This window comes from Triturus cristatus, chromosome 1_1, assembly GCF_964204655.1.
Source record: "Triturus cristatus chromosome 1_1, aTriCri1.1, whole genome shotgun sequence".
In the NCBI taxonomy this organism is placed as follows: Eukaryota; Metazoa; Chordata; class Amphibia; order Caudata; family Salamandridae; genus Triturus; species Triturus cristatus.
Window position 1 is genome coordinate 688,267,513 of NC_140579.1, and position 22,297 is coordinate 688,289,809.

The 22,297-nt window shown below is 40.6% G+C and overlaps 1 protein-coding gene across 1 annotated transcript in view; it reads left to right on the top strand.

Annotated features, from left to right (window-relative positions):
* The first annotated feature begins 1,584 nt into the window (after positions 1-1,584).
* Positions 1,585-22,297, top strand: part of LOC146870889 (uncharacterized) — a 153,352-nt gene continuing 132,639 nt past the window's right edge. The window contains exons 1-2 of the mRNA XM_085645022.1: positions 1,585-1,694; positions 6,076-10,230. Coding sequence (XP_085501148.1) covers positions 6,119-10,230 — 4,112 coding nt within the window. The 5' untranslated portion in view covers positions 1,585-1,694; positions 6,076-6,118. The remainder of the gene's footprint in view (positions 1,695-6,075; positions 10,231-22,297) is intronic.

A 22,297-nucleotide genomic window follows, 5' to 3' on the forward strand; every position in this document is an offset into this window, starting at 1 on the left:
TAGGTCAAGGAAGTGCCTTTTGTAGGTTTGGTGTAAATCAGTTCAGTAGATTTTGAGAAAATAGCCTTTAAATCAATATATATATCTGAGCCAGCTTACGGTACGCTTACCGTACGCTTACGGTAAGCGTACGGTGGCGTGCGCGAGCGCGATTCTGATTGGCTCTTAGATCTTAGTAAACATTCGAATCGGCCGAAACCAGGAAGCGGCGGCCGCCATTTTGTGTATTTCACTCTGAAAAAAAAGAGTGAAAACAAGGAAAGGGGGCAATGAGGAGAGTTACAGACCCCCTAACAATTGTAAGGGGGTCAAAGAAGGACAGAAAAGTACAAAAAAACCATTTATTGATTTTAAAAAAAATCACGGGGTACGCGTACGGTAAGCTCACGGTAAGCGTACGGTAAAAAAAAAAAAAATAAATAAATGAAAATCAGATTTAAGAGTTTAGAAATTAGGGAGCTCTAAAAAGAGCTGTTGTGTTTATGGAGTCATTTTTTTAGTGGTACCTACAAGTAAGTACCGATGCAGAGTCTAAGGTTCAAGAGGAAGACTCTGTTCCCTTCATCATTGAAGTGCACACCATCTCCTCTATAAATGTCTTGCATGTCGTAACGCAAGTTGTTGTGGTAAATGGCACCCATACCATAGTCACGGAGGAAAGCAGAAACAGATTTGTTGACGTGCTTTCTTGCTTTGTCAATCTGTGGACAGAAATGATTGGACCAGTTCCATTTTTGCCTTTGGCATATGTTGGAAAACACAAAGGCAGTTTTAGGGAAAAGTGTAAACAGTTGTGCAAAGGTGTCCTTCATAAGCATTTCCAGACCTACCCCAGTCAAAGTGCCTAGGTCATTGCCACCACAGTGCACTATTATGAGGTCAGGGTGTTGGATTTGCATGAAGGATTTCACCAATGGCATCAATTGGTGCCACTTTAACCCTCTCTGACCAATCCATTTAATGTCTACATTTGGCAAAGCAAGGTCTCTCACCATATCTGTTTTCTCTGCAAACTTTTCACTCCAGAAGACATAGCTGTGCCCTACAATCCACACTGTGAACATCTTCAAAGGAGAACTGGATGCACTCAGGAGGTGTCTTTCAGTAGAATGGCAATATGAAAAGAAAGACAGTTTGGAAATGGAGGCATACATATTTTTTACAAAACAAAAAGAACTGATTGGCTGTTTCATACCATTCTAGAAAAAAAACTAGGCTGTATGTGAAAATTAATAGAAGCATGTTTTGTATTGGTACAAAAAAATGTGTAACCAAAGAACAGTACTATGGATTTGCAGTTAGGTTTGAAAAGTCAAGCACTCTTGCTCTGTGGAATTGAAACATTGTGTGTCGAACTTCTGACCTAACTGCACACAGCAGTGTTCCATGAGCTGTTGCTATGGTAGCAGGCAGAAGTCAAGTTGGGGGAAGGGTACTAGGCAGAAGTCAAGTTGGGGGCAGGGTACTTTTGGAAAAGGGTTGGTTTTCAACCAATAGAAATGTGTCATTACATTTGAAAAAAAGGGGGAAGCACTGAGATTTGAAACTTACATGTATATGTGTGGAAAAATAGAGGGAAAGTTTGCCATTATCTGGTTCTGCTGAGAGGAGAGAGGTGTACAGAACAGAGATCCTGGCTCTGATAATCTGCTGTTTGAGTGACACATTTCTTTCACAACTAACTAATTCTAAAGGTGAGTTTACAGTTTGAGAGGGGATGTATGTGGTAACTTAAGAAATGAATAATAGAAATGGGAATTGTTTTTGTTGTAGTTACACATGGTGGATTCATAATGTGTCAGTCTGTAAAAGAGATTTTCACTTGGCCCGAAAAAAAAAGAGCAGTAAGTGTGCTTTCAAATTGGCAAAGAAATTTCGTTTTGGCACTAATGTGAAAACATGACTGTGTGTGCATAGAAGAATTATAGGCAGAAATGTATTGCGTCTTGCTCTGGTGATTTCACAGTTGCAGTAGATGGAAAAGAGGAGCGAATTTTTGGGGGAAGAAGCAGAGGTTTAGCACACACCCATGTGCTTGCCATGTATAGTCATGCACAGTAATTAGAAGCGAGTGGGGTTTTCAGGTTTAAGTCTGTAATGCAAATACATTCAGCATCACTAAGGCTGGTTGCCCCTGCTGGAGTGTAGGCAGTCACAGAGAATACACACGGTGGTGGTCTGAAAAAAAAACTGCTTGGACATGTGCATTTAAATAAATTTAAAAAAAAGGTTTCAGAATGTGTCAGTCTGTAAAAGTGATTTCAAATTGAAAAAAGAGATATACACTTGCCCCCGAAAAAAAAAGAGCAGTAAGTGTGCTTTCAAATTGGCAAAGAAATTTCGTTTTGGCACTAATGTGAAAACATGACTCTGTGTGCATAGAAGAATTATAGGCAGAAATGTATTGCGTCTTGCTCTGGGGATTTCACAGTTGCAGTAGATGGAAAAGAGGAGCGAATTTTTGGGGGATGAAGCAGAGGTTTAGCACACACCCATGTGCTTGCCATGTATAGTCATGCACAGTAATTAGAAGCGAGTGGGGTTTTCAGGTTTAAGTCTGTAATGCAAAAACATTCAGCATCACTAAGGCTGGTTGCCCCTGCTGGAGTGTAGGCAGTCACAGAGAATACACACGGTGGTGGTCTGAAAAAAAAACAGCTTGGACATGTGCATTTAAATAAATTTAAAAAAAAAGGTTTCAGAATGTGTCAGTCTGTAAAAGTGATTTCAAAGTGTAAAAAGAGATTTTCACTTGGCCCGAAAAAAAAAGAGCAGTAAGTGTGCTTTCAAATTGGCAAAGAAATTTCGTTTTGGCACTAATGTGAAAACATGACTGTGTGTGCATAGAAGAATTATAGGCAGAAATGTATTGCGTCTTGCTCTGGTGATTTCACAGTTGCAGTAGATGGAAAAGAGGAGCGAATTTTTGGGGGAAGAAGCAGAGGTTTAGCACACACCCATGTGCTTGCCATGTATAGTCATGCACAGTAATTAGAAGCGAGTGGGGTTTTCAGGTTTAAGTCTGTAATGCAAAAACATTCAGCATCACTAAGGCTGGTTGCCCCTGCTGGAGTGTAGGCAGTCACAGAGAATACACACGGTGGTGGTCTGAAAAAAAAACAGCTTGGACATGTGCATTTAAATAAATTTAAAAAAAAAGGTTTCAGAATGTGTCAGTCTGTAAAAGTGATTTCAAAGTGTAAAAAGAGATTTTCACTTGGCCCGAAAAAAAAAGAGCAGTAAGTGTGCTTTCAAATTGGCAAAGAAATTTCGTTTTGGCACTAATGTGAAAACATGACTCTGTGTGCATAGAAGAATTATAGGCAGAAATGTATTGCGTCTTGCTCTGGTGATTTCACAGTTGCAGTAGATGGAAAAGAGGAGCGAATTTTTGGGGGAAGAAGCAGAGGTTTAGCACACACCCATGTGCTTGCCATGTATAGTCATGCACAGTAATTAGAAGCGAGTGGGGTTTTCAGGTTTAAGTCTGTAATGCAAAAACATTCAGCATCACTAAGGCTGGTTGCCCCTGCTGGAGTGTAGGCAGTCACAGAGAATACACACGGTGGTGGTCTGAAAAAAAAACAGCTTGGACATGTGCATTTAAATAAATTTAAAAAAAAAGGTTTCAGAATGTGTCAGTCTGTAAAAGTGATTTCAAAGTGTAAAAAGAGATTTTCACTTGGCCCCGAAAAAAAAAGAGCAGTAAGTGTGCTTTCAAATTGGCAAAGAAATTTCGTTTTGGCACTAATGTGAAAACATGACTCTGTGTGCATAGAAGAATTATAGGCAGAAATGTATTGCGTCTTGCTCTGGTGATTTCACAGTTGCAGTAGATGGAAAAGAGGAGCGAATTTTTGGGGGAAGAAGCAGAGGTTTAGCACACACCCATGTGCTTGCCATGTATAGTCATGCACAGTAATTAGAAGCGAGTGGGGTTTTCAGGTTTAAGTCTGTAATGCAAATACATTCAGCATCACTAAGGCTGGTTGCCCCTGCTGGAGTGTAGGCAGTCACAGAGAATACACACGGTGGTGGTCTGAAAAAAAAACAGCTTGGACATGTGCATTTAAATAAATTTAAAAAAAAAGGTTTCAGAATGTGTCAGTCTGTAAAAGTGATTTCAAAGTGTAAAAAGAGATTTTCACTTGGCCCGAAAAAAAAAGAGCAGTAAGTGTGCTTTCAAATTGGCAAAGAAATTTCGTTTTGGCACTAATGTGAAAACATGACTCTGTGTGCATAGAAGAATTATAGGCAGAAATGTATTGCGTCTTGCTCTGGTGATTTCACAGTTGCAGTAGATGGAAAAGAGGAGCGAATTTTTGGGGGAAGAAGCAGAGGTTTAGCACACACCCATGTGCTTGCCATGTATAGTCATGCACAGTAATTAGAAGCGAGTGGGGTTTTCAGGTTTAAGTCTGTAATGCAAATACATTCAGCATCACTAAGGCTGGTTGCCCCTGCTGGAGTGTAGGCAGTCACAGAGAATACACACGGTGGTGGTCTGAAAAAAAAACAGCTTGGACATGTGCATTTAAATAAATTTTAAAAAAAAGGTTTCAGAATGTGTCAGTCTGTAAAAGTGATTTCAAAGTGTAAAAAGAGATTTTCACTTGGCCCGAAAAAAAAAGAGCAGTAAGTGTGCTTTCAAATTGGCAAAGAAATTTCGTTTTGGCACTAATGTGAAAACATGACTCTGTGTGCATAGAAGAATTATAGGCAGAAATGTATTGCGTCTTGCTCTGGTGATTTCACAGTTGCAGTAGATGGAAAAGAGGAGCGAATTTTTGGGGGAAGAAGCAGAGGTTTAGCACACACCCATGTGCTTGCCATGTATAGTCATGCACAGTAATTAGAAGCGAGTGGGGTTTTCAGGTTTAAGTCTGTAATGCAAAAACATTCAGCATCACTAAGGCTGGTTGCCCCTGCTGGAGTGTAGGCAGTCACAGAGAATACACACGGTGGTGGTCTGAAAAAAAAACAGCTTGGACATGTGCATTTAAATAAATTTAAAAAAAAAGGTTTCAGAATGTGTCAGTCTGTAAAAGTGATTTCAAAGTGTAAAAAGAGATTTTCACTTGGCCCGAAAAAAAAAGAGCAGTAAGTGTGCTTTCAAATTGGCAAAGAAATTTCGTTTTGGCACTAATGTGAAAACATGACTCTGTGTGCATAGAAGAATTATAGGCAGAAATGTATTGCGTCTTGCTCTGGTGATTTCACAGTTGCAGTAGATGGAAAAGAGGAGCGAATTTTTGGGGGAAGAAGCAGAGGTTTAGCACACACCCATGTGCTTGCCATGTATAGTCATGCACAGTAATTAGAAGCGAGTGGGGTTTTCAGGTTTAAGTCTGTAATGCAAATACATTCAGCATCACTAAGGCTGGTTGCCCCTGCTGGAGTGTAGGCAGTCACAGAGAATACACACGGTGGTGGTCTGAAAAAAAAACTGCTTGGACATGTGCATTTAAATAAATTTAAAAAAAAGGTTTCAGAATGTGTCAGTCTGTAAAAGTGATTTCAAATTGAAAAAAGAGATATACACTTGCCCCCGAAAAAAAAAGAGCAGTAAGTGTGCTTTCAAATTGGCAAAGAAATTTCGTTTTGGCACTAATGTGAAAACATGACTCTGTGTGCATAGAAGAATTATAGGCAGAAATGTATTGCGTCTTGCTCTGGTGATTTCACAGTTGCAGTAGATGGAAAAGAGGAGCGAATTTTTGGGGGAAGAAGCAGAGGTTTAGCACACACCCATGTGCTTGCCATGTATAGTCATGCACAGTAATTAGAAGCGAGTGGGGTTTTCAGGTTTAAGTCTGTAATGCAAATACATTCAGCATCACTAAGGCTGGTTGCCCCTGCTGGAGTGTAGGCAGTCACAGAGAATACACACGGTGGTGGTCTGAAAAAAAAACAGCTTGGTTTCATAATGTGACAGTTTGTTATACAGATTTTCACTTGCCCAAAAAAAAAGAGGAGTTTGTGTGCATTCAAATTGGCAAAGAAATTTCGTTTTGTGACTATTGTGAAAAGAAATGTAGTAATATATTTAAATACAATAAAGAATTTTTTTTTTAGTTTTTTTGCAGGTATTGCTGAAGAACAGTGAACAAAATTTAAGATGCCTACAACATCTCGAGTTCAAAAAACGCTAAAAAAAAAACTATATTTGAGGACAACTGGAGGACCAAAGTTAGTAGAAGATGCTGATGTTGGGAAAAAGAAAAAATCTTCTGGTAAGCAAAAAAGACAATTCCTAAACAAAATATTGAAAACAAACAAAAATGTACAAAATGTCTGTTCTCGGAAAAATGTAACAAAACCTACAGAACAGCAAAAAATTGAGGATTTAGTTAATGCAAATATACCTTCTGCAATTGAAAAGTTTAACATAAACAGAAAAACAGCATTTAAAGAGATACGTAGAAAAATGTTTCAGAGAAGAGTTATGTCCAATTTGATAAAGGATATAAAGAAATATAAGCAAAAGGCTAAATATTATAAGAGAAAAAAAGAAATTGAAGCCATTGCAGCAAAGGCATTAGAATTAAAAAGGAAACTATTCATATTAATTTTGAATAGGATGCGTACATTAGATAAAATGGTTAATGTACTGAAATCACAAAGCAAAAGCAAAAGAGTAGTGAACAGAACAAATTTTTGTAAAGTGTTTTTAGGAAAGTGGATGCATAGCTCAAGTAGTGAACCTTTTTTTAATGAAGAGAGCTATTTTCAAAGTAATAGTTTGCTGCATGCAGTTGACACCAGAGGTCGTTCATACGAAGTAAAAAATGGTTGCATAATGGAGAAGGAGATAATGGTTCCAAGAGATGAGGTACAAGTGATGGCAGATGAGGCAATGGGGAGACGTCCTAAAGCCCCAGTGTACACTTGGAATTGTAGTAGTATTTGCACTGTGCGTCAGGAATCTATTGACAGATTTCGAGAGTTTCTAAGAGAATATAGTAAAAAAAGTGTAAAACAAAAGATTAAGGTGCTTCAAAGTCTGGATCCATGCAGAGTGAGAGAGAATACTGGTTTGCAGGGTCATTCTCTTGCTTGTCTATCTAGAAAAGTGTGCAATAGTGTTTTCCATCATTTTAGGATGCTGGCTGTTCATCATACTGAAATGAGAAAGTTTGTGAGACGGTTGTATTTTGCCAAAAGTCCAGCAATAAAGTTAAATGAATTGAATAGGGCTCTGTTCCGAGGAACGGTATCAGATGTAGAGAAGGTTGTTGATGAAATTCAGTTTTGTTACTTTGGTCCTGAACAAAACAGTGCAGAGAAGGACACAGTAAATGAGGCAGAAGTGGAAGAGAATGTAGAACCTTGTGTAAGTAAGACATTTAATGATCACATAACAAAATTTGCAATAGTCTCTAATGAAAGACCAAATGTTACTTGTATTTGTTGCCGCAGAACTCATTATAGAAAACAAACTAGGAATGTTGATCTCTACAGAAAGAGTGAAAATGAAGATAATTATAAGTGGATGGATTTTGCAACATATATATTTCTTGAAAATTGTTTTGAATTGGGTGAAGATCAGCGTATTTGTAAATACTGCTACAACAAGTTAGAGGAAAATAGAATGCCGACCAGAGCTGTACATAATAATTTAGAATTGGATGCTATTCCTGCTGAACTTTCTGAATTAAATACATATGAGTCTATACTCATTCAATGTGTTCATCCGTTCCAGACCATAGTACGTATGGAGCCCAAAACTGGTAAATTACCTCCTTCAGATTTACTGAGAGGTTTAAAAGGTAGAGTGGTGTATTTGCCCTTGGATTTGAAAAAAAATATGGAAACTATTGATGCGGATACTTTGGAAACTGAACCATTAATTATTCTGGTTAATGGTGTACCTACAAAGAATAAGAAGATTTGGCAGGAGCTGGTAGATGTGCGGAAAGTACAAAGAGCAAATTTGTATTTGAAAAAAAATAACAAATGGTATGAATCAATTTATATAGTAGAAGAAGAAGAAGAAGAAGATTTACAAGGAGATACAGAAACACCAAGTGGACAAATTGAAAAAGTGGACAAGTCAAAGGAAGAAGAAATTTATGAACATTTTAGCATACATCCTCTCCATTCGAAAGAAGTTATGGGAGACAATATTGATCTCTTTCAGATGAAGAAAGCAAAAGGAAATCCCGTGAGTGTATGGGAGGAGAGCTTGGAAGCTCGATGTTTTCCTCAGCTGTTTCCTAAAGGAAAAGGAGGACGATACGATGAACGTCCGGAACAGATTCCAGCTTCTGAGTATCGGACTACAAGACTATATGCTGAAGATCCCAGATTTCGACAAAGTATCCCTTATTTGTTCCATCTTTTATTTGAAAGCGACTTGTCTGCACTGTCTTATGCAGTAAATCACATTTTAAAAAGTGGAGTACATTTACAAAATGTGTCTGCTAAGGATTTTATGGAGAAAGTGCAGCACCGAGATGATCATTTGGAAACACAACTGATCAATCTGATGGCTTGTCAGCGTGGGACAAATGAATATTGGTACCGACGCCATGGTGAACTAAAATGCATGTTACGCAATTTAGGAACACCAACATGGTTCCTTACCCTAAGCTGCGCCGAGTACGCTTGGGATGATTTACTGGATTTTCTACGAGAGGCCAATTCAAACATTGAAAACATCGAATACAAGACAGCAGGAGAACTGTGCTCATTGGATCCGGTTAATGTTTGCAGATATTTCAATCATAGATTTGAGGCTATGATGTCCTTCATCTGCAATAAAAAAAATCCACCCCTTGGAGAAGTAGTGGATTTCTTTTGGAGAAAAGAGTACCAGGCAAGAGGTGCTCCTCATATTCATATGCTGCTGTGGATCAAGGATGCCCCAAAGTTTGGAACAGATACTGATGAAGCAGTGTTATCTTACATTGAAGAATATGCAACATGTGCTATACCTAAAAGCACAGAAGAGTACAAGTTAAAGGAGCAAGTTCTACGTTTCCAAAGTCATCGGTGTGGAAAATACTGTCGACGGAAATACAAGAGCAAAGAAAAATACTACACTAAATGTCGATTTGGATTTCCTAGACCTGTTCTTACAAATGGAAGAGTCAACAGTTTTATGTCAGCTGTGAGACATACTATCACAAGAAAATCACCTAAGAATACCTACAACCTTAAAAGAAAAGAAGAATCAAAAAATATAAATGACTACAACCCAGTCATTTTATCCATGTGGAACGCTAACATGGATATACAGTATGTTGCTGACAATTCCATTGCTGTTGCTCGATATGTAACGTCTTACATTACGAAATCAGAAAAAACAGAATTGAAGGAAATGTGGGAAGAGATTTCTCACGAGAAGACTGTCAGTAAGAAGCTGTACAGTTTCAGTTTGAAGATGTTATCGCATCGAGAAATTGGATCCTACGAATGTTCAGATAGATTATCTTCTGCAAGTCTCTACTCGAAGTCAAGAAGAATAATTTGGGCAAGTTTAGGCCTTGCAGCAATGAGAAATCGGGTACTGAAATCTGTTGGAGAAATTGAATATTTGGCACAGTTCGAACCTGAAAGTACAGATATATTGAAAACAAACATGTTGGACACATATTATCCCAAGAGAAGTCATCATCTGGAGAACATGTGTCTCTATGAAGTGCTGCAGAACTACATTTATTCACGGAAAGCTGCAGAAGACATCAATAATGGAAAATATAAAGTCGTTGGTGAAGAAGGATGTTTGGTGAAGCAAACCAAAGGAAGTTTGATAAATCACCGGAAGCTGAGTTGCGACACTACCGACAAGAAAGAATTTTACTACTTGGCTCTTTTACAGTTGTTTAAACCATGGCGTTCAGAGGATGAACTACTGGGAGAATTCCAGAGCTATGAAGATTCTTTTAATGCTTGCAAAGACAGCATACAATGCAGTACATTCTCAACTTATCTGCAAATGTTAAATGAAGAAATTGAACAGGAAACTACAATTGCAGCAGAAATTGCTAGAGACAGTTCTCAGGACAGCCAAAGTTCAGGAACATACAGTCAAGATCCCCTAGGACAACCAATCGTTGAAAATGAAGCATCAATAGCCATGAATGAAGTGGAAACGGCTATGAATCAAGCTCAAGAAGAATTTATAGACTTAGAAAATTTGGAAAGACAACTGAATCAAGAGCAGCAACAAATTTATGAAGAGATCAAAAACAAAATTGATCACGGATTTCTACATGAAAAAAAAGAGTGCTCATGCACATCATTTCATCCAATCAGGATGTATGTAAGCAGACAAGCTGGCACTGGAAAAAGTTTCCTAATTAAAGTCATCAGAAGCTACCTAAAGCAAAAAACAGATTCTACTTTGTCTTGTGTGGTTACTGCTCCAACTGGGTTAGCAGCATATAACATAAAAGGAATCACCTTACATCGTTTGCTAATGTTACCAGTGGAGCATGAGAACAAAATACAATTCAACAAGCTAACTGGAGAAGCATGCTTGGAAGTTTCAAGAGTATTGAAGAAGATGCAAGTTCTCATTATTGATGAGGTGAGCATGGTATCAAACTTAATGCTTGCCTTTGTGCATTTAAGAATGCAGCAAATTTTGAAGACAGACTATGACGTGTTATTTGGTGGAAAACACGTCATAGTTTTTGGGGATCTTTTGCAACTTACTCCGGTTAAAGGACAACCAGTGTTTAATACTGTGACACATGAAGACACGAAGAAGTCATTGGGAAGCATCGGTAATACAAATATTTGGTCCTTCTTTGAGTACAAGGAACTTACAACTAATATGAGGCAAGCAAACGATGAAGAATATGGAAGTATTCTGAAAGATATCAGGATTGGACTACTCACAGAAGCTGGCAAAAAAGCATTACAGACTCGGCTGCTACATAATTTATTTCCAAAGGAAGAAATAGTTGCAGAGAAGATATACAAGAACATTGCAGAAAACAAAAGTGTCATCTGCTTAATGCCAACTCTACGTGAATGCTCAATATTCAATGAGGAGCTTTTGAAATTGGAAAAGGAAGAGATCAGGAAATTGGAAGCAGTGGACAAAATTGAGGATGGAAGAATTACTGTCACAGTAACAGGCAAACTGAAAAATAAATTGGACTCACTAGAGAAGAACATCTCCAAAACAGCAGGATTAGAAAAAAATCTATATGTTTGCATGAACTGTAGAGTGTTTTTAAGGAGAAATTTGGATGTTGAAAAAGGCTTAGTAAATGGAGCGATGGGAAGAGTTGTGGGTTTTATTAATTATCAGAAAAAAGATGGAATTGAATGGTTAAAAATAAAATTTGATCAGATAGAGGAAGTTAAAGACATTTGTCGTTGTTCAGTTCGTTTCATGCTTGTGAAAGACTTATATGTACGTAGGAAGCAGTTTCCGTTTTCTCTAGCATATGCTGTAACTATTCACAAGTCTCAAGGATTGACTGTAGATTGTGCATTTGTGAACATTGGATCTAGTGTGTTCAAAGAAGGTATGGCATATGTTGCTTTGTCACGAGTCAAAACATTATCAGGTTTATTCATGATAGACTTCGATGACTCAAAAGTTAGTGCTGATACAAACTGTGTAAAGGAGTATAATAGATTAAGAAGAAGCTATGCTCCTCATTTAGGTCAGTATCCTGTGTTGGAGAAACGTGTAGTTTCTCGTAAAAGGAGAAATGAGAATATCTGTAATGAAGATGTAGAGAAGAGGAAAAAAAAGAGGAGTGATGTAATTGCAAGCAAAAAGAATAAGGAAAATGAAGAACAGGTTGTAGGATGTCATTTTGAAAATAGCTCTGGTGTCAACTGCTACGCAAATGTAGTGCTGAATGTTGCTTTTTATCTGGAAAGTTTGCAAGAGCAGATAATAATAAATCAGGGAAAAAGATTCTGTTCAGAGCTCAGTCTCCTTTTTCAAAAGCTGAGTAAAGATAAAACTCAAATAGAAAGTGCTACTGATATTAGAAAACTTTTAGATGTATGTTCAGGACGAACACAGTTTTCTCAAAATGAACAGCAAGATGCTCACGAATTTTTGATGTATTTTCTTCAGGTAGTGGAAGAAGAAGGAGTTCCCATTGACATTTTTTTTGGTCTCTCTTATAAATGGGAACATAGTTGTGATAATTGTTATAATATAAGTGGTTCTATTGTTGATAATGAAAGGTTTATTTATTTGACATTGCCAGAGAGTAAAACAGTCACTTTTGCAAACTTAGTTAAAGATGCTAATCATAGCATGAAATGTGGTGAGTGTAATTCTGACATGTTATCAACATTAATTTTAAGGGAATACGGACAGTATGTAATTTTAATGATGCAACGATGTAGAGCTGATGGATCAAAATTGGATACTTTAATAAAGAAGTTTACAGGACAGCAATTATCAATTTCAGGAAAAACTTTTGTAACTGTTGCAATAATTTTCCATGATGGACCTACTGTTACTTCTGGACATTACACAGTTTATCTAAAATGTGAAAAAGGATGGACACTGTGTAATGATTCCCAATTGATTTTCAAACAACGTTTGCCTTTTGATTTAGCAAATTCCTATCTAATCTTCCTGAAACCTAAATTTTAGAGAGACTTGGCAAGATCTGGACAAAATAATTTTACCATTTTACAGGATTACCATTGCAATTTTGTAGAAAAAAGATTTTTAAAATTATCATTTGGCCTAAAGGAAAGATAACCAATTGTAATGTGGACTTTTTAAATTTTTAATGCAATTTTGAAAAACCAATAATTTAGAGATTATCGGTAACTTCTGCACATTTTAAATTTTGGAATGTTATTGGACTGCCACTGGAAATTTTTTCAAAAATGATTTCAAAAATTACTATTTGGCCATGTGGAAAAGTAAGCAATTCTATTGTGGACTAAATAAATTATTCGAAAAATTTTCGTGAACCAAAATGTTACAGAGAATCGGTGAGATCTGGACAGATTAAACTTTAGAATTTTAATGGTTTTCCCTTGGAAATTTATTCCAGGGAAAGAATAAAAAATACTATTTGGCCTAAAGGAAATAAAATCAGATGTATTTTGGAGTTTTTTGAGATATATTATTGTGAATGTACTTCTGAAACAAAAATATCAGACGGTATTTTAAAGAAAAAAGTATTGTTTTTAGATGACATTTTTTAAGAATAATATGCATTTCTGTAATGATAAGTTTAAGTGAGAAGAGATTCTGGGCTTTTTTAATACAATCTTTGAGATTGTTATTTTTTTTTGCCCGCTGTAAAATGATGAATGCAATTGCTTTCACAATTTATAGTGAAATGCAATATATTCTGAAAACAGCAAAAATAAGGCAAAAATATTTTTTGGAAAAAAATGTAAATATGTGTACTGTATTATAAAATGTTTTAAAAATATTAATACTTTTTTCTTTTTTTTCAGATCGATATAGAAAATTTTCGTAAACTACAACCATTTTAAAAACTATTTTTTAAAAAAACAAATGAATAAATATTTTTTTCAGTGAGTATGGTAAGTCAATAGTAATAATTGTAGTCTTTCAAGGACCTTGTAATGTGAAAAATGATTTTTAGTGTTTTTTTTAAAAAATAAAAAAAAAGGTACGCTTACCGTACGCGTACGGTAAAAAAAAAAAAAAAAGTTTTTAAAAAAAAAGAAAAAAAAAGATGAAAGATAAGGTTGGCTCTTAAAAGAACCGTTGTGTTCATGCAGGGACAGAGGAAAGAAAGATTGGGAATATTAGACGGTACGACAAGTGTGCTGATCTATTTTACTGTTCACCAGGGAAACACTGGTCTCCCTATAAGTAATTAGATCGTGACAAGTGGCGCACCGTACTTCAACCCTCGCAAACCGAGGGTTAATTTCCAGAGGGCCAGCAAAAGGAGATTCTCCCCCCACAGATGAAGGGCTCACCTGACCTGCAGAAGAAGGAGTCTGCCCTGCAGATGATGGTCCAGGCTGAGCTGCTGTGGATGTACTGGCTCGTCTTTCTGAAGAGTTACCTCCAAAAAGATGACCATGTGTCCTTCTGTGTACTTCTTTGAGGTGCCTCATCATGGTGTGATTCCCAAAGGAATACTTCCTGTCAGGATTACCTCTAGAAAGTACACGCTTACACAGAATGCAAGTAACTAAGGGTGCATTCACCTTTTGCTGGCCTTCTGGAAAAGTAAAAAAATCCCAAACATAAGAAGGCTTTACTTTCCTCGCTCTCTGCCTCAAGACAGTGCTGCTGGTGCTAGCCTCACTCTCAGAAGGGCTCTGCTGTTCTGCCATCGTATCCCAAAGACAAACCAGCTCCTTCTCCTAAGGGATCACAAGCAGAAATGAGGGGAATGGGTGTGGTGTAGGAGAGTTCTAGAACTGAAAGTAGTTTCAACCAATCAAAAGTTGTGTTTCAAGATCACATGACCTACCGTACGCTTACGGTACGCTTACGGTGCGCTTACGGCAAAAAGTACGCGTGCGCGTAAAAAAGACACGCGCTTGCGCACATGCGCATAACAGTCATTTCCCGGCACTTCCGCGTAACGTGCGCGTGTTGCGTAAGCGCGCACGCGTCCCACGCGCAGTACGCGCGGCTACGCAAAGTGCGTAACTATACGCAAGCAGCGTAGATAGATTACGGACGTTGCGTAAACCGTACGCTTACCGTGAGCTTACGGTACGCGTACTATAAAAAAAAAAAAAAAAAAAAAAAAAAAAAATCTGGAAATAAATTTTACATGTTTATTTTAAAAAATATATATAAAAAAAATATTTAAGGATTTTAAAAATTAAAGCATAGTCTTTATAAAAGATAAGAAAATTAAAATAAAAATATGTTTGAAAAAAATGAAGAATATAAAAAAAAAAAAGCATTTAAAAAACCTTGCAAATTCACTGAAAAAACCATGGGTTTCACACACGTTATAGTTAGGAATTAGCATTTAAAAAACCTTGCAAATTCACTGAAAAAACCATGGGTTTCACACACGTTATAGTTAGGAATTAGCATTTAAAAAACCTTAGAAATTCACTGAAAAAACCATAGGTTTCACACACGTTATAGTTAGGAATTAGCATTTAAAAAACCTTAGAAATTTAGTGAAAAAACCATAGGTTTCACACATGTTATAGTTAGCTGGACATTTTACTCGTAAAAAACCAATGAAATTGCCCCGTTATAGTTAGTTCAGCTAACTATAACTCGCGCGCCCGCAATGCACTGCTGATGACGTCACATATTACATCACTCATGACATGGTCAGTGACATCACTCATGACATCACTGATGACATCTCAAATGACATCACTGATGACCTCACTGATGACATCATCCTTGTGATAGAGTGGCAGACCTCCTCTCACCTTAATATAAGCTTTGATACACACATTCAAAAATAGAGACTAAAAATTTCAAAACAATGGACATACCAATACCAGTTACAACAACCTCTTCAGTAATTCTAAGATCCACATACACATCCACTCATTCACCAACAGTCCTATACAGTCACTCATACATGTACTCACTCATCATATGTACTCATACATCTATACATCCTGTTACACAATGCCACTCATCCATAGAGTTACTCACACACATAGTCACTCATGCTAATAAAGAATCAAACATACATTTACTTGCATATACAGTTATACACACACCACCACACTTACTTCTACGGAAACTTACACATACTTAGTCTTTTAAACAATCACTTATAGAAACACATACTTATTCATACAGGAACTCTTTCAATCTCTCACTCTCACATATACTCACATATATACACCAATAGTCACATATACTAGTTTAAAACATATGTAGTCACTCATAAAGACACTATTGAGACAGTCATTCACTCACTAACACACCCATACACACACTCATCCACCCATGCAGTCCTGCACACATGCTCTGTTCAACACATACAAACAGTGAGTCACTCATTCATGCACCGATGCACTACGTAATACCCCCCACCGAACCATGCAGACACTCAGACTGATACTCAAAAAAACAACTAATAACCTATATAGACACCCATGTAGCTACTCACCAACCCATGCAGCCACTTATACACAAAGTGAGAGACTGATACAGATATTTACATATTTAAACATTACTCACTAAGCCATGTATTCACTATGATACACTTAATCAGTCAGTTACACAATCAATTTTTCAAAAACAAATCATCCATTTAGACAGTAATATACCCATTTATTCTTCCATCAACCTTGAGATATACATATATAAAACATATTTAATTTTCAGAAAAACACACATTCACTGGATGATGTCATCAGTGAGGTCATCAGTGATGTCATTTGAGATGTCATCAGTGATGTCATGAGTGATGTCACTGACCATGTCATGAGTGATGTAATATGTGACGTCATCAGCAGTGCATTGCGGGCGCGCGAGTTATAGTTAGCTGAACTAACTATAACGGGGCAATTTCATTGGTTTTTTACGAGTAAAATGTCCAGCTAACTATAACATGTGTGAAACCTATGGTTTTTTCACTAAATATATATATATATATATATATATATATATTCACTGAAAAAAACATAGGTTTCAGGCACATTACAGTTACAAATTAGCATTTAAAAAACCTTAGAAATTCACTGAAAAAACCATAGGTTTCAGGGGCGTTATAGTTAGTTGGACATTTCACTCGTACAAAACCATAGAAATTCCCCCAATATAGTTAGTTCAGCTAACTATAACTCGCGCCCCTGTAATGCACTGCAGATGACGTCACATATTACATCACTTATGACATGGTCAGTGACATCAGTGATGACATCACTGATGTCATCTCAAATGACATCACTGATGACATCATCCAGTGACTGTGTGTTACTGTAAAGTTTAAATATGTTTAATATATATAGGGAAAGGCGTATTGAAGAATGAGCGGGTGTATAAGTGTCTGAATGGATGATTTAGTAGGTGTGTGACTGACTCTATAAGTGAGTGATTAAACGTATCTTACTGAATGCATGGGTTAGTGACTAAACTGTGTGAATGTCTGTATCCGTCTGTCTGTTGGTGTGTAAGCGGCTGCATGGGTTTGTGAAAAGCTACATGAGTATCTATATGAGTTATTGATTGGTTTTCTGAGTATCTGTATGGGTGCCTGAGTGTTTGTGTGGGTGGGGTGTGTGTGACTCTGTGCATAGTGTGAGTGGGTGATTCACTGGGTGCATGGTTTCAAGAGTGCATCTGTGATGGACTGTATGGGTGAGTGAGTGTGTGTATGGGTGTGTTAGTGAGTGAATGTATATCTCAGTGGTACATGTGTGAGTAACTACATATGTGAAAGGCAGTATATATGTGTTAGAAATTGGATTTCTGGCTGGCTAAGGCATGCGCCAAAGCCAGGCAGAAACCACCACTCTAGTCAGGGCAAGAAAGTTACACGCCAAAGATAACCCCTGCTCACCCTCTTGGTAGCTTGGCACGAGCAGTCAGGCTTATCCCGGAGGCAATGTGTAAAGCGTTTACGCACGCACACAGCAACAACATCCTAGGCCCATCACAAAAGAAACTCCACACAAGGTTATATATAAAAATAGCCTTTGTATTATCATATCAATATAGTAAGCACATATTATACAGGGTGCCACCTGGCACTAGGTCATATTTACAAGGGATTATTTACACCTGACAGGGCCCACTAGACCACTGTCAGTACCATCACAAAGTGACCTTAGTAAATGTAGAACTTATCATAAACATAGAACACCACCAGTGACTACTGGTAATCACTTTACTTAACATCGGCCTGTAACATAAACTACATTATTATGCACAGCATCACACCAGGCGCGAATTACCTTCTGCGCCAACCTCACCATCATAAACACATGAGGCAATCATCTCACCAGTCTAGAGGCATTGGACCCTAACCTCCTAAGTATAACTACATTAGGGAATAACTCTCACTAGCATAAACCATAATATGCGAACCAACCTCATAATCATAAAATACATTTAGAGGTATCAACAGAGGTGCGTAGATCATTCTACATGAGTCACATTTCCTAGCACCATATGTTAGGACATAAATCACAATAGCACATAGCCTCACAGTAGAAACTACAGCAGAGGCATAAATCACATTGGGGCCTGGCGCCCCACAATCCTAACAGTCCCCCTGGCCAACTGGCCATCTCAGAAAAGGGGCTCAAATGCCCTGTGTCCAGAATGTCAGGGCGCGCTGCCTATGCAGCGAAAGTAAAGGGTGCGTACTTTGCGCAGGCCTAAATGTAGCAGCTGGCACTAAGTGCTGCGCAGCTGTGAATGTCAGGGGTAAAGGAGTGCATCTCACTCCTAACTCAGGTATGTCCCCCAAAGTAAAAGAAAGACCTAAACGGTGCAGCTGCCCACTACTTGGTGGGCAGCTAGGAATCAATGACAGGCCTGGGCTCTCACGGGCCCTTAAAACAAATGTGCCAAAACTGCAGGGAGCACGAGCACCGACAACATGCTCGATCTGGGAGCCCCCACTGGCCTCTGGAATCACCTCATCATTGCCGTTTGCCACTGCCACGTGGGGCAACTGGAAAAAAATGCCACCTGGGGATAACCACGGGCCCCTCTGGGCCTTTTAACACTAATTATGCCCCTTGTTGCAGCTGCCCTCTAGCAAGCAGGGCAGCTGGAGAATATGGCGGACGTTGGAGCCACACGGGGAATATCCTGGGCCTCTTTTGGGCCCCCCAAGCAAATGTGCTGATAAGGTGGGAGCGGCCCGCTGCCAGGCGGGGCCGCTCGAAATGCAGGTGTGTCCCTGTGCCTCCCTTGGCACCCTCAACACAGGAGATAGCCACTACTCACCCGGACTGTGGGATCGGACTCCTCCGGTCTCTTCTTCACCCGGTCCCTCTTTGGGACCGGGGCTCTTGCCGGCGCCGTATGTCTCGCTCTTCCCCCGGGGCTCCCGAGGCTCCCAGCTGCTCAAGGGAGCCCCGCTGGGATGCGAGGCAACTTCCTGCCACCGGCGAGGCCCCGCACCTGTCTGGGCGTCTCTTGCCTGGCTTCCTGATTTGCAGCGGGCCGCGGCGGTGATTCCTTTGCAGCATTGCTTGGTGGGCACCCGCTTACTCTAATAAGCACTTGGCATCAAAGCGGGGTGGGCACCCGCCCAAAATAGCATGAGAGCAGGGTAGGCACCCGCAGAAATTGAAGTATAAGCTCGGTGGGCACCCGCATGAAATTAAAATAATCGTGGCATCAAGCAGGGTGGGCACCCGCGAAATAAAGTAAAATGCGGGGTAGGCACCCGCCATTAAGGCATAACGGGGGGCATCCCTCGGCGGTGATCGCAGCCCTGCGCTGCCAGGGGGAGACAGAAGCGCTCCCAAAATAAACAAGTGCTCTTCATCAGCTGGGCCCCTTCAGAGACAACGCTCCTCAGCTATCACAAAGGTGCTTCAAAAAGTAAAGCCAAGCGCTCCTTCCTCCTGGGGGAAACACAACCAAAGCGCCCCTCAGATTTAGGAGCCACAGCTCCACAGCAAGGGAAAGTCCTCCAGGTATCCAGGGGCAGGGCAGAGCCCAGGGAGGCAAGCCTTCCCCTGGGCCCGAGCAGCAGCACACCCCTGGTAGATTCAAGTCCCCGAACAAGAGCATTTTCATGGGGTCACAGCCCCTTCTTTTATACAGCATTTTCCTTTGTTCTGCAACTGTAGGGCAAGGGGAGAACCAGATACAACTGGTTCAGGAGCACTTTGATTTGCTCAGCTCCCCTCTCTTCACAGGACAGGCCAGGGACATCCGACGCACCACAGGAGGTGGAGCCAGTATTGTGAAGGGAAGACCCAGACCCATTCAGGTCCCAGGTGCAACTCCTCCCTCTCATCTACATGCAGATCTCCCCATTCACCACCGGGCAGACTCACCCTGGCTCCTGGAGTTCCCCAGCCCTCTCAGCTCCTGTCAATCACAAGCCAGACAGGCAATTCACATCACACAGCACACAGAAATGCTAACTTCTAGAAGTGGCACTTCTCCACCAGTCACAATAAATCTGCGCACACCATTGCGCAGCATTTATTCTCACGAGTTCACACATACCAAACTCGCCCCTGCACTCCTCTCACATCAGGAACTACCATGGACACATATCTCCCATGCATTCCTATGGGAGGGCAGGCCAGTCTCACTAAATGTAACACAGAGCGCACGCACTTTACACTGGGACACAGTGCTAAAGTGCCTAGAGGCCTAAAACCACTAACACTACATAGGGACAAAGGCCAGGATAAATGCAAAAAGTTTAGGGGTGAACCTGCCAAAACGGCCAGGTCCAACACGACCCCCTTCCAGCCAAAATGCAGGGTAGACCAATCATTCCCTTGATGGGCTTCCCTGCTTCAGGCGAGAAAACATGGATGCGGGCCTGCACTGCAGGGACACCCTCCGGTTTTATGCCACTCTGAACTCACGGTGTTTCCTCTAAATAATAAAACACAACAACAATATAAAAAAAAATAATAATAATAAAAATAATAATTTCGGGACCAACTAGGCTACTCTGCTGGTACTCCCTAGTTGTCCACGGCCAGGACCAGGCCCTAGGCCACCCAGATGCCACTGGTCCTTGACAAACCACAGAGTGGGGGGCAGTAACCCCTGGTATACAATAACCATTCTCCACTCTCCCTCTCAGCGTAGTTTCAAACTACCACTGATCCTTCAACCTAGGGTCCACACCCTCAGGCTGACCAGAGGTCACTGGCAAGAATGCCCCACCCTACCTCTACTTCTGGGGTTCCGCACCCTCCCAGGGAAGCACCCACCAGAACACAACTCTCCCACCAGTCCAGGACCTCTCTCCATCAACTGGTCTACCACCTGGGAACCACATCCACCGGATGCACCGGAGTCAGAGGCGAGGACTCCCTCCCTCTGCACCCCTGTAGAGCAGGGTCTCTTCACTTAAGATGGGCCCCACCTGCTCTCAGGACTACAGCTGCCCTCACGTCCAGATCCGGAAACACCGGCTACTGGCTCCCCAACCGAGGGACGTACACTTTGGTTAGATGCCCGGCGACCCAGGACTTCACGAGCTTGACACATAACTAACATCCAGGACACTGACTACAGTCGCCCTTACGTCCAGATCTGGAAACACTGGCTACTGGCTCCCCAACCGAGGGACGTACCCTTTGGTCAGATGCCTGGCAAACCAGGACTTCCTAAGGGTGACACATCCCTAGCGTGTCGTGTGACAGTCTGCCTGGCGCAGAGCTCACAACCTCCTGTCCCTCTAACAGTGCGTGAAGATGCACCAGGACAGAAGTGGCGTCACCATGGTCACTCATTGGTGATCGGCCCTTCTGGCCGGCCCCTGACCCACTGGTTCCCACTGGGGACCCTCTCCCCCTCTCACCCCTCACAACCGGACCACACCTGCATTCGGGGGTACCACCTCACAACTGATCGGCAAACCAGGACTTCCTGGGAGTACACATACCCTCCCGAGGGTGACACATACCTAGCGTGTCGTGTGACAGTCTGCCTGACTCAGAGCTCACGACCGCCTGTCCCTCTGACAGTGCATGAAGATGCCCTAGGACAGAAGTGGCGTCACCATGGTCACTCATTGTTGGCTCAGCCCTTCTGGCCGGCCCCTGACCCACTGGTTCCCACTGGGGACTCCTTCCCCCTCTCACCCCACACAACTGAACCTCCGCACCCTCCACCTAGGAGTGGCAATGTTAGACACCAAAACTGATGGAGGCCTGACTACAGGCACTCCCTAAAACAAGCTCCAAAGACTCAAAAAGAATTTACACACTCCAGGTGTTGGTGCGACTTCGGAAAACAATTACTGGGAGATTCTCTCTGACACAACAGACTGAAGAACCTTTTAACACCATTTAACACTCAATCGTCCAGTGCAACACAACATTCATCCATACTCCTCCCAATACTGGTGAGACAGGATCTTACTGCCCCTGAAACACAACCTGCACCTCACTCAACTGGCAACCAGGTACCATACTCTGGGCACCGGGAATGGGACTTCTTGCACTGGATTACCAAATGCTGCCACCACTGGATCCCAGCCTCCTGGGGATACCAGAAAACTAAATTAAAAAAAACTGCACTTAGGGGATAATCTACCCTCCCTAACTAGTTACTCCATGCCAATTAGGGTACCACTGTAGGCCAACCCCATAAATACCAATCTGCACAAGGGCAGTACAATACTCCTTCAGATTCTCTGGTTTCTGTCCTTGGCAGGACACCCAATTCATAGTGCAACAAGAAACACATTTCTAAAGAAATGACACTTAAAAC